The following is a 12,115-nucleotide window of genomic DNA, read 5'->3' on the forward strand; positions in this document are numbered from 1 at the left end:
CCCACAGTTCTGTCTCCTGTGCTGGGAAGCACAGTCCTGACATTGCCTGATGCAAGACAGCAACAAACTGGCTTGTTTTTCTTCCACTGGAATTTTAATACAGTGCAACTACTTGGGAACAAGTCCAATACTAGAATCAATGAAATATAGTCAGAAAATGGTGGCAACAGCTGGTGCTCCAGAAGTTTGCACAGGAAAAAGCAACAAACCCAGCTCCAGACCACGGATGCTTTATGTAGACTGGCAGCATGAAACTTGAACACAAGGAATGACAGGGGCCACTTTCCCAGAGGTCTGACACAGGCTGGAATACAGGTGAACACTTACTTCCTGCTTTGTGATGAGGACAGAGATAGAGAAGGGCCACAAAATCCTATAGAATAGTGAGGAAGCAGCCTGGCATGTGCCATTGTGTTGAATTTGGATCCTGCCACCTCTGTAGGGAAAACAAAGGAGGATTTTCAGGAGCCTGAGGGAACCTTCAGGCTTTAATCGCCCCAATCAGCCTCTCCTGGGACCTCTACCCATGAACTCCGTAAGCTCCATTCAATCTGAGGTCCAGGCAACCAGTTCTTCCTGATCTCTCCTGTAAGTGTATCTGCTCCTAGGTATTCCTACACTGATGCTGGACTTCACTTGGTGCCTTTAGTTCTCTGTGTGACACCTGGTCTGTTGGTCCACCCCTGTGCTCTGTTAGCCTGGCTGTGGAGGTACACCCACCTGGTAAGGCTGTGCGTGTCCTTGGCTCCTGGCTCACCTTCCCATTAGGTGCCATTTTACATGGCTGGAAAAGAAAGATGCAGTGCTGTGTGAGAGTTGAGCTCATGGCAACACCATTTGGCTCTCTTTGACCCCCTTCCTGATGGATGCGAGCTTCTCTATGTCTAGGTGACTCTTAGTCCTCTCCCTGCCTCCCCCCTCCCATGAACCCCCTATTAATTTTCACTAACCTCATGAAATTCCTACAATCCCATATAGACTCAAACCATATAGACTGTGATCTCCTCCTGGTGCCTAGTTTCCCCACAACTTTTTCACCTCCACGTCACCGCCCAGGAGCTTCACTGGAACCTCGCAGCTTCCTTCAACACTGGAAAGCACCTCCCTCCATCTCTCCCCAGCCCCAATGAAACTCTTCTGTGTCTTCCCAGCTCTTTTTCTTTCCCCATCAGTCCCCAGCTTTGTGCTGGTGCTATTCTAACCTTTGACAGCAATTTTCTTGAGTATTTTTTTTTTTACAAAATGCTTTTTTCCTGTTGATCCTGTTCTCTCTCCACTGCTCCCATGAGGGACAGTCCCTTACATTCCCCACCAGACCTTCCCATAGCTATGTACTGCTCACATAGGGTGGTTTTTACTCTTGTATGATGGGGTCATCTCCCTTGTCACACTTTCTCCTGTGCCATTTGTTTAATTTCCTGCATGCTCCTATGCCTCTGGCTTGTCTCCCAGCATGCCTGATACCTTGGAGTTTTCTGGGACAACAGGTTTTTAATAATTTGATGGAGTGGGTTCCGTTGTAGATCTGTGCTGGCAATTAGATGGGTAAGACCTGGTCTTAAGGCCCTTATTTGAGTTTGGGATTGCTAAGGAAAGCAGAGCTGGAGGGAGGAAGCAAAATTAAAAAGAGTTCACCTGAGGTTAAGGCTTTCCTTGGAAAAGCCAAGCACTGCATGGAACGCATCTCTGCAATACTTCACCATGAGGATCCACCGTGGGATAAAGCCCCTTTTATTTGTACAACCCAATCAATATTTCACTAGCCACATATTAAATATCCTTGGAAACCTGTGCAAAGGGTGATTTACATTCAGTATTGCTCATAAAAAATACACAGCACCAACTGAAGATGCCCAAACCCAAGATGGATCCAAAGCACAGGCAAGGGGTGCTGATTTTACACTGAGAGAGGGTCTGGTTAGGTTAGATATAAAGAAGAATTTATTTACAATGAGGATGGTGAGGCCCTGGCATAAAGGCATAAAGGAAAAGCTGCGGCTGTCTCTGGATCCCTGGAAGTGCTCAAGGCCAGGTTGGACACAGGGCTTGGAGCAATGTGGGATAGAGGAAGACGTCCCTGCTCATGGCAGGGGGTGGAACTAAACGGTCTTTAAGATCCCTTCCAACCCAAAATACTACATGATTCCACGAAGGCAGCACGGGTGAAATACGTGTTTTAAACCATTAATCTCCCCAAACCCCGAGGCAGGCTGCTGAGGCTCCCTGACGGCAGGAAGCATGGCTGGGGGCGGGGGGGTAGGCTGTAAAGCCTGAGGACTGGGGCAGAAATTACATTCTGTGGGGAGCTGGAGGAGTTTGGGACCTCTATTTGAACCGACCGAGGCGACTGCGCACTACTGGGGGACGTTGTGGGGCGAGGGGGCAGCGCCTGGGGGCTCTGAGGGCGGGCCCGAGCTGCCATTTCGCGGCCGCCCGGCCCCCCACTGTCGGGCGGTGCCGCCTCCCTCAGGCTCGGGCGCGACATGGCGGCGGCGCGGGCGCTGCAGCTGTCGCTGCTCCGGCTGCTCCTGCTCCGGCCGCTGCTGCTGGCGCTGCTGCCGGGCCCGGCGGGGGCCGTGTGGCCGCAGCCCCAGGCCCAGAGCTTCCCGCCCGGCGGCGGCCGCTGCCCGGTGCCGGCCCGCCGGTTCCGCTTCGCCGCGGCGAGCGGCTCGGCCGTGGGGCCGGGGTGCGCCGTGCTGGACGCCGCCTTCCAGCGGTACTGGCCGCTGATCTTCGGCAGTCCCACCGGTGAGGGCCGTGGCGGGTGCTGACCCTTCCCTCCGTGGCTTTGAATTTAACAGCCTCCCACACCCTCGCTAATTTTGGGGTCAAGCCACGGGGTTTGCTGGCCGTCTGCCTCCCCTCAGTTCTGCGGCGGCAGGTGGGGTGGGAGTTGTGCCTCTGGTGGCAAAGGCAGCGATGGGTTGGGATTTGGAGGGAAGTGCCTATGGCATGTATAGAAGAAATCTAATTGAGTTTGGCATAGCACTAGTTGTCTTCCTGCCAGGATTTAGGCTCTTGCTATTAAGGGTTTCCTTCATCTCATTTTTTTACTTCCTCCGGAGGGTGTTACAGCTCCCCATTGCTTCATTTTGCGTTCTTCTCTTGTGGCTGCAGGGAGAGCTGCTCCCGGTCTTGCAGCCGTTCCTGCTTCAGGGCTACTGCTAAGTCTTGGCTGTTTCCATTCCTAGCAGCTCTCCTGTGTGAGGTCTCACCTTGTGGAAAGACTTGCTGCTTTGTGTGTGTTCTTCCAAGTACGTACTTGTGCCACGGGGGACCTCTGCCAAGGTGGAGCTGCTAAAAGTCCCGAGGCAGCATGGCTTTTCTGCCAGGGAGAGATTAGCTCCTGGATTTGTCCTGAAATTGTAGGGTAAGATGAGGAAAGGCAAAAGCTTTGAGAGTTTGGGTTTGCTTTGGGACAGGCTCAAAAGGTTTCTTGAACCCAGACTTCTTCATGAGAGAACCCATTGCTTGTCTGGGATGAGCTGCAGGAAATCTCTTGGCAGTGGAGCTGACACGCAGGGATGTTCAGGAGCTGCGTGGGTCTGCTGCAGCGTGAAGTGCTATATCCAGGGAATATGAAGCACTTCATTCATCAAAAAGAGATAGTAACTCTGCTCCCAAGTGTTTTAAATGTCAGTGTGAACTCTATTGCTGCTGATCAAAGCAGAGAAGGGTGGCGGTGTTGGAAGCTGCTTGGCTTTGTCTTGAGTACATCATACTTGGAAAAAAGCAGGTTGGAAACAGAGAACCCTTTGGCTTATTTTATTTCAACTCTTGTGAGTAGCAGTAGAAATAAATTTTCATTTGAGAGCCAAAAAGACTCCTCTTGGTTCTCTTTTGCTGCTAGGAACTAAAAACAGCTGATCTAATTATTCACGCTCTCCTGTTCCACTCAGAGGGGAAATGTGACCATCAAATCACTTGGAGCAACATTGTAATCACAAGATCCAGCTCACACTCATCACTTTCCATATGCCCTGCTTTATGATGCTCAAACTACACAAATTATTTTAAGGCCTTTTTTCCCCTCTTTGCCTTCGTTTTCTTTGGTCTTTTTTTTCCACATGGGTAGTTAGTAAGAACAGGCCGTGGAAACCCTGGATGAAAGGAAATAATTTGTATTAATAGAGGAAATAAACGGCAGAAAGCATTTTCTGGAGGGGCTGCCTTGCAGGTGTGGTGGCAGTGGTGCCTGTCTGCATCTTGGGCCAGGAGGCTGTGTTTGGGTTGGGAAGTGCCTCACCAAGCAGGTTCAAACGCGGTGTGTGGTGGTGGGACCAATTCTATTGAAGCTCCTCGGCAGGATGAGTGTTCCCAGGCCTGGGAGCGGCTGTTCCCAGTGAACTGCTGCCTTCCTGAGCGGAGGGAGCAGGTCTTGCTGTGCTGCTTGCACATCTGTGAGGTTGCCTTGGCTACCAGCTTGTCTGCAACCGAGAGGAAAGCTCAAAACAGGGCTGGCTTCAAGCTGTTTTCCTTCTCTCCGCAGAGGTTTCGTCATCCCTTCGTGGAGAAATTGGGATTTCTCTGAGCTTCTGTGAGCTGTGGAGCAGGGGCTCTCTGCATTTCTCTGAAATGCTGGCGGTGCCACAGTCTCTCTGGAAACTTCTTGGTGCTCTTGGCCCATTCAAAGCCAAGCTCTTTATTTTCAGTGACCACATTGAGCATTGGCTATTCCTGGGAATGTTGTGGGGTGCAGGCATGGGCTGGGATGAGCAGGGTCGCACCCTGCTACCCCATGCTCCTCCTGGCAACTGACTGCTGTAAGTCCATTGCTTCCTAGTGAAGCAATCCCTTTGGAATGGGGGAGTGACTCAAGTGGGGATTCAGGCTTGTGCATCCTTGGAAGTGCTCTTCAGTTAGGGAAGTGTGCCCAGAGTTTCTACCTGAGGTTTAAATGTGACTGGGTTCATTTCTCTGGCTGCTACACCTGGGACCTGCTCTGCAGAAGGGGAAGTTGGTCAGGAACTTTTCTGAGCTGGGTGAGACCTTTTGATTGCCTCTAACTCAGCCCAGTTTAGCAGATTCATTCTTCACCCTTTTTTAGTGGTTTTCTTTGCCCTTTTCCAAGATGTTTGGGTATGGCAGAACTCTTGGGCTTGTACTTTTTTCCACTACTGAGAGAGCTTGGAAACAAGCTCTTCATCCTCATGGAGAAGCTTTGACTAGTCATGGCTGTATATTAAAAGCCAGGGCTGATGTCCAGGAAGCCTTGGGGATTGCTGCTAGTCCATATTCTGATGTTTGTCCTCTCTTGTGTGTTCCTTTAAGCTTCCCTGTGGGCTTCCTCACAGGCTGGGGTCAGCTTATGTTCTCCTGGTTGGCTGTGTTGAAATTAGCCCCTGCTGAACACCATGTCTGTTTTAGGGTGCAGAAAGGGGTGTCTCTTTCTGCCTCCATCCCTAGCTGAGCTGGGAGGATGGTGGTGGGCTTGTAAGCAGGGAAGAGAGCTGGGATGGGGTTGATGTGCATGGTTTGTGTCCTTTGCAGAGAATGAGTCGTCCTGGGAAACACCCTGCACCAAGCTTCTCATCTATGTTTCCACTCCAGGCTGCAATGGGTTTCCCACACTGGACTCCAAGGAGAGCTGTAAGTGTCAGGGTTGGGAGCAGGAGGGAACGTGGCTGTTTCTGTGCTTGGCATTGGGAAGTAGCACTGTGCAGTTACCCTTGGATTTGGGGAGGGCACCAATTCCTGCTCTTAAGATGTTGGGGCAGGGCAGGAGGGACATACCTTGAGGGTGCTGATAAAGCAGTGGGGAGAGGTTTAAAACAGCAAGAGAGGGCCAAAATTCAGTTGTGTGGGGTCCTGGCATGCAGTTCTGTACCTGAACCCTGCCCAGTGCTGTTGTGGCTGTATGGGACATCCCCCTGATGCTGTGTTTCAGATAAGCTGTCTGTCTCCAAAGGCTCCATGCTGCTCTCAGCAGAGACCATCTGGGGAGCTCTCCGAGGTGAGCTGCACATCCCGCAGGGCGTTCCTGTTCTCTCTGTCTCGGGCCTGTGAGGATGTCTTGCGGTGCCTCTCACTTTCCATAGACTTCTTTGTTAATTGAGTTCTGCTCCTTTGGGGGTGTCTGTGCTGAGGAAGGGGCTGTGTGTTTTCCTGCAGGCCTGGAAACATTCAGCCAGCTTGTTGGAAGAGATGAAAATGGCACGGTGAGTCCTGGCTTCATCCCCTGGGGGCAGGCTGCTCTCCATAATGCCCCTGCCTCCATGGGGACAGGCTGAGGGTTGCTGGAGTGCTTGGGATAAGTGGGCACAGCCTTGCCAAGACCAAGTGGAAATTCATGAATTCATGGATTCAGCCAGATCCCTGCCTTCTGAATGGTTAAAGAAGTGCTGCAGCTCTTTCTGGACAGTTTGCACTCTGGGCATTGAGGGCACCTCTGTCCTGCCAACCCTGGGAACAATGGTGACCCTCAATGTTTCTTGCTAATGGCCGTTTGCCCTACATCCTGCTCAAGTCTTCCTCGTGTCTTCTGTGTGCAGTACTACGTCAATGAGACAGAAATCGTGGACTTTCCCCGCTTCCCTCACCGGGGACTGTTGCTGGACACCTCTCGTCACTACCTGCCCTTGAGTGCCATCCTGGAAACTCTGGTAGGGCATCCATGCTGGGAGATGAGATGGTTTAATTGTGTGTCCCTTCCCCTGAAGGGAAGGGGTGACAATGAGCTCCCTTGTTTGGCTGATTTCTCAGCTGCTGCTGTTAAAAAAAAACCTGAGGTATTTTGGATTCCTGCAGTCCAGGTTATTCTTCAAGGCTGGGTTGTTTCTAAGGCAAGGGAAAACACTGGCAAAGGTGGGTGGTGGTTCTGTGCTCATCCCAAGCAGAATTAAACTTCCAGTTCTCCACCAGTGTCTCAGTTACAGGGAGAGCAGAGATTTTACTGAGCAAAGTGTTCCTGGCCCTGTGCGGTTTTTATGTTTAGAACGAGATGTCTGAATCCCTCTTGGATCCTGGAGAGCATTTAGGGACTTTGCCTTGTCTTCTGGAGATGGAGGACCTTGTCCTCTATCTGTGGCAAGCTGGATGACCTTTTGGAAGGGATGGGGCATGTTCACTTTTGTCCCTGTATCTTCCCAGGATGTCATGGCTTACAACAAGTTCAACGTGTTTCACTGGCACATTGTGGATGACCCATCTTTCCCCTATGAGAGCTCCACGTTCCCAGAGCTCAGCAAGCAGGTAATGATCACCATGTAGTGCCCAGCTCAGGTGGTCAGATCCCTGCCTCTGCTCCTGAGCAAGGCGCTGAGCTTTCCCATGTTCCCAGGGAGCCTTCAATGCCATGACCCACGTGTACACAGCCAGTGACGTGCGCACTGTGATCGAGCACGCCCGGCTGCGTGGCATCAGAGTCATCGCGGAGTTTGACACCCCCGGCCACACCCTATCCTGGGGGCCAGGTGAGGAGCAGACCCTGCCCACTGCTGCTCTGAGGAGAGTTGCAGTTGGCCCAGGGGCAGGAGTGAGTGCTGCAATATGGACCCTAAAAGCTGGGTGTGGGCAGCAGTGTCCCACAGGCTGGCTTTAACAAGGAGCAAACCATTATTTGTGGGATGTGGGACCCAATGGTCCAACTTCTAGAGCAAAATCCAAAGGGAAACATTTCCATCTTTACTTGGGTCCAAGCTGGTTGACTTTGTGGGAGCGTCTGCCCTGCCAAAACTAACCTTGTGGCTTATTGCAAGGATCTTGTGTTTAACTGAGGGTACAGCTGGCCAAGCTTCCTTGCTGTGCTCAGCTGTGTCCCAGTCCTGACACACTGCTCTCTGCTTCAGGGACTGCATCTCCTCTTCTATATCTAGAAGTGCAAGCAGCTCCAGGAAAACATTCCACTGCCTGTTTCTCTCGTTCCCCTGCCTCCAAATGCCAAGGGCCACGTTAGAATTCACCTTGTGTGTGGTCACAGCTGGAACTGTGGCTGTCTCTCCTTCCCTGTCCCCTGACAGGCCCCGATTTGTGCTCAGGGGCATTGTAGAGGATGACATGGTCACACTTTTCCCCATTCTCACCATCCTGCATTTTTTACCATCAGGTGCTCCAGGTCTCCTGACTCCCTGCTATATAGGCAAGGCTCCCTCTGGAGTCTATGGGCCCATCAACCCCATTGTTAACAGCACCTACCAGTTTGTGACCAGTTTGTTCCAAGAGGTCAGCACTGTGTTCCCAGACTTCTTTCTCCACCTTGGTGGCGATGAGGTGGATTTCACATGCTGGTGAGTCTGAGATCAGTCTGGAGGGGGACTGAGGGTAAGTATTTGGGATTGGAATCCTAGCCCATGGCTTCTTGGTCATGGTCTTTGGTGTCCTGCTCTGCCAGGCCAGGGATAATGGTGGTGCTTGGAACTTTGGGGGTTTCTGTGCTCATGGTGATGCTGGATATAGGGAACTGCTGGTGCTGGTCCAGCCACAGCTCTGGAATACTTGGGCAAACCTTGGACTGATGTGGGAGGGACTTGACCATGCCTTGGCCTTACTTCAGAGCTCAAGTTGCAATGGTTTTATTCCTTCTCTTTGGTGCACAGGAAATCCAATCCAGAAATCCGTGCTTTCATGGTGGAGAAGGGCTTTGGTGAAGATTACAAAAAATTAGAGTCTTTCTACATCCAGAGGTAAGGACAGGCCATCCAGAGCCTGCAGCTGCACTGTGTGACCAGCTCAAATGTCTTCTGTCTTGGGGACACCAGATCTCCTTTTCAGGAGCATCCCCATTGGTCATGTCTCCCCCACCCCAAAAGGGAACATTTTAGTGGGAGATTGACCACAAAAAAGGGGCTAAGGACAAGCCCCATAAAGGGATGTGCTCTCTCCCTTCTCCTTCAGAAGCATCTCCACATCCCATTGAGGATGTTGGGAATATCTGTGCTGCTCCTTTGGCATGTAACCGCCAAAGAGGGGATCAGTGGGATCACCCAAAACTCGGTACTTTTTCTACTCCAGGCTTCTGGACATCGTCTCTTCCCTTGGCAAAGGTTATATTGTGTGGCAGGAGGTGTTTGACAACGACGTGAAGGTGAGAGCTGCCTGTGCTGGGGTGAACAGTGCCAGCACCCCAGCCTGACACACTGGTGTGTTCTGGGGGGCTGTGCTGGGGTGAACAGTGCCAGCACCCCAGCCTGACACACTGGTGTGTTCTGGGGGGCTGTGCTGGGGTGAACAGTGCCAGCACCCCAGCCTGACACACTGGTGTGTTCTGGGGGGCTGTGCTGGGGTGAACAGTGCCAGCACCCCAGCCTGACACACTGGTGTGTGCTGGGGGGCTGTGCTGGGGTGAACAGTGCCAGCACCCCAGCCTGACACACTGGTGTGTGCTGGGGGACTGTGCTGGGGTGAACAGTGCCAGCACCCCAGCCTGACACACTGGTGTGTGCTGGGGGGCTGTGCTGGGGTGAACAGTGCCAGCACCCCAGCCTGACACACTGGTGTGTGCTGGGGCTGGTGGGGGTTACTCTGTAAAATGAGACTGGGGTCAATCTCAAGATGGTGCTGCCAGTGAGCTGCCCTCATCATGGCTTTGTCACACTGCTGCCAATGCTCTGCTCCCTCTAGGATGCAGGTTTTAACCCTGCCCAGGAAACTCTGCAAATGGCCTTATCTTTCCTTCTGTTGTACCTGCAAAGGGAAGTGGCTCAAAAATCAAGCCCAAGTCAGCCTCAGCTTCCTTTTGGGTGTGTGGAGGGATCAGGGCACTCTGCTTGAGGGAGCAGGTGATGCTTCTGTCACTGCACTGATCCCTTGCCCTGTGTTCACCTGTGCTCCTCAGCTGAGGTCTGACACCATCATCCACGTGTGGAAGGAGAACAACTTGCAGTACCCAGAAGAGATGGCCAATGTCACCAGGGCTGGCTACCGGGCTCTGCTCTCTGCACCCTGGTACCTCAACCGCATCTCTTATGGGCAGGACTGGATAGAAGCCTATAAGGTGGAGCCCTTGAACTTCGGAGGTGTGTTCCATGTGTCGCCTTTCTGCATGGCAGCTGGCTTGACGCTCAGATGCAGCACCAGAACTGGCTGTTTTGCTGTCCTCCTCCACAGGCAGCCCTGAGCAGAAGGCTTTGGTGATAGGTGGCGAGGCCTGCATGTGGGGTGAATATGTGGATGTCACCAACCTGACCCCTAGGCTCTGGTAAGGGAGGTCACTTGGGTCATGTGTGGTTGGGCTTGCATCCCTTTTCTTTGCCAGGGAGTGTCATTTGTTGAACTTGGTGCCTGTCCCTGTCCCCTCTGTGCTGGTAACAGCTTCACTGAGGCTGAAATGAGAGTTTGCAAGGTTGTAACAACCTGCTGCTGCAACTAGGTTGTGTTTAACACCCATCTGTCCTGACACCCTGGTCTGCTCCTGATGGGCATGTGTCCGGGAATAGATCTTGGGATACTCTGAAGCTTTTGTGTGTGGAAGGATGCTGGCCAGGAAAGTGTTTGGGAGTTCAGGGCTTCATATGAGAAGCTTTTGAGCTCCCCCGTCCTGACTGCCTGTCCCTTGTCTTAAAGGCCGAGAGGTGGGGCCGTAGCTGAAAGACTCTGGAGCAATGAGACTGTCATGAACGTGCGAGATGCATACACCCGGCTGGTGGAGTTCCGCTGCACCCTGCTCAGGTAACCATCCTGGGACAGCTGCCCTTGCACAGCTGCTCTGGGCTCAGCCCTGGGAGGGCAGCGAGGGAGAAGGGCTTGCCCTGCTGCAAAATGACCCTTGTTCCTCTGGTAAGCCCTGGTTTTTCTGCTGCCTGTGCGTGGGCAGAACTTGCTTTGTGCAGCACTGGAAGAGCGCTCCTGCTGCTGGCGTAGGCTGGTGGCTCTGGCGAGGAGAGGGCTTTGTGCTGAGGAAGGAGGGGACTTGTCAGCTCTTGCCACTCCTCCTGCAGCACCAGCTTCCCCAGGAAACCTGTCCTCACCCTGTGCTCCCACACATGAGCAAAAGACAGTTTATAAGCATGGGATGAAAACCACTCCCTCCCTGTCACACCTGAAACGGGATACCCACGGCCACCCTGTGCCACTGGAAGCCCTCAAACCCAGTGGTGGCTCTACCTGTGCCTCCTCCCTGATGCCATCCTTCTGTTTTCTTCCCAGGCGTGGTGTCCAGGCACAGCCTCTCTACACTGGATACTGTGACCATGAATTTAGCGGGGTTTGAAGGGAGAGCCTCACTGCCCTCGGTCTCAGTGCATGCAGGAGGAACTTCCCCCTCTCAAAAGGGCAGAGGGACCCTTCCCACCCCACCTTCTGCTGTGGGTTCATTGCAATGAACATTTCTTTTGCCTCGGCATGCGCTCTTTGCCTCTTTTTCTATTTTTATTTCTTTAAATCTATAAATAAATGACCCCAAAGAGGAAAAAGGTGCCTACTCCTGCTCATCTGGGGCTTGGGACACTGTGCAAGGGTTAGCAGGAAATGGGTAGAGCTTTCTCCAGAGATACTGGTGGAGAAGCATCCTGGCAACTCCCAAGCTTGCAGGGTGCCTGCTCAGCTGCATAAACTTTGCTTAGCTTCTGCTGCTGTCCCAGGGTTTGCTTCTGCAGTCACATTGTGCTGTGGGGTCCTGTCCTTGTCCCTCTCTCGTCTGATGGCCAGGCCTGAGAGCCACCACTTCTGCTGCCCTAAACCCCAGCTGCTGCCACCTCCTCTGGGGCTTCTCCTCAGCAGATGACACCCTGGAGCCTCTTTGAGGAGCCCTTGCAAATCTGCTGAGTGGTGCATGGATATTACGAAATCTCTGCTCAGCTCTTCAGGCCCTCACCTCTGCCTGGAATTTGGCCAAGTGACCCGTCCTCCTCCTGCTCTGTTACTCCCAGGGTGAGGAGCTCAGCTCCAAGTCTCCTCCATCCAGAGGAGTTGGTTTTGATGGTGTTTTCCTCCAAGAAGAAACCAGTGGTGCTGCTGTCCCATTGAACTGGGACAGCTGTGGTTGTTGTCCTTCGATGGTTGGGATTGCCGCGCTGGAAACGGCATTCAACTGAAAGTAGGGAATCTCTCAGGGAGAAATCCTGGCTGGCTGAGGCTGTTGTATCTGTGTCTTGGTCTTAAGTGAGTGAGATGTGCTCTTATGGCTGGAAACCTTTTGACTGAACTTTAAATTAAAAAAAACCCAGTAAATTAACAATTA

The 12,115-nt window shown here is 52.5% G+C and overlaps 1 protein-coding gene and 1 long non-coding RNA gene across 2 annotated transcripts; one reads left to right on the forward strand and one right to left on the reverse strand.

Annotated features, from left to right (window-relative positions):
- Positions 1 to 327: 327 nt before the first annotated feature.
- LOC111934296 (uncharacterized) lies at positions 328 to 1,700 on the reverse strand. The gene is made up of 3 exons (XR_002867144.2): positions 1,636 to 1,700; positions 721 to 784; positions 328 to 436 (listed from the first exon to the last, which is right to left on the reverse strand). It is a non-coding gene; the product is annotated as an uncharacterized LOC111934296 (long non-coding RNA).
- Positions 1,701 to 2,345: 645 nt separating this feature from the next.
- On the forward strand, positions 2,346 to 12,115 carry HEXA (hexosaminidase subunit alpha). Its single transcript, XM_023933690.2, has 14 exons — positions 2,346 to 2,748; positions 5,491 to 5,589; positions 5,888 to 5,953; positions 6,112 to 6,158; positions 6,492 to 6,602; positions 7,090 to 7,191; positions 7,280 to 7,412; positions 8,045 to 8,225; positions 8,535 to 8,621; positions 8,950 to 9,022; positions 9,773 to 9,953; positions 10,045 to 10,135; positions 10,501 to 10,605; positions 11,083 to 12,115. Exons 1-14 carry the CDS (start codon positions 2,484 to 2,486, stop codon positions 11,144 to 11,146), a joined length of 1,605 nt encoding a protein of 534 aa, XP_023789458.2. The 5' UTR covers positions 2,346 to 2,483; the 3' UTR covers positions 11,147 to 12,115.

This window comes from Cyanistes caeruleus, chromosome 13 (assembly GCF_971803275.1).
Source record: "Cyanistes caeruleus chromosome 13, bCyaCae1.hap1.1, whole genome shotgun sequence".
Classification (NCBI taxonomy): Eukaryota; Metazoa; Chordata; class Aves; order Passeriformes; family Paridae; genus Cyanistes; species Cyanistes caeruleus.

Excerpts from the sequence above, each read along its gene's own strand:
- HEXA (XM_023933690.2), top strand. The coding sequence starts at position 2,484 with ATGGCGGCGGCGCGGGCGCTGCAGCTGTCGCTGCTCCGGCTGCTCCTG. Across the intron at positions 7,192-7,279 it reads TCCCAGAGCTCAGCAAGCAG|GGAGCCTTCAATGCCATGAC; the intron begins GTAATGATCACC and ends CCATGTTCCCAG. Across the intron at positions 9,023-9,772 it reads TGTTTGACAACGACGTGAAG|CTGAGGTCTGACACCATCAT; the intron begins GTGAGAGCTGCC and ends TGTGCTCCTCAG.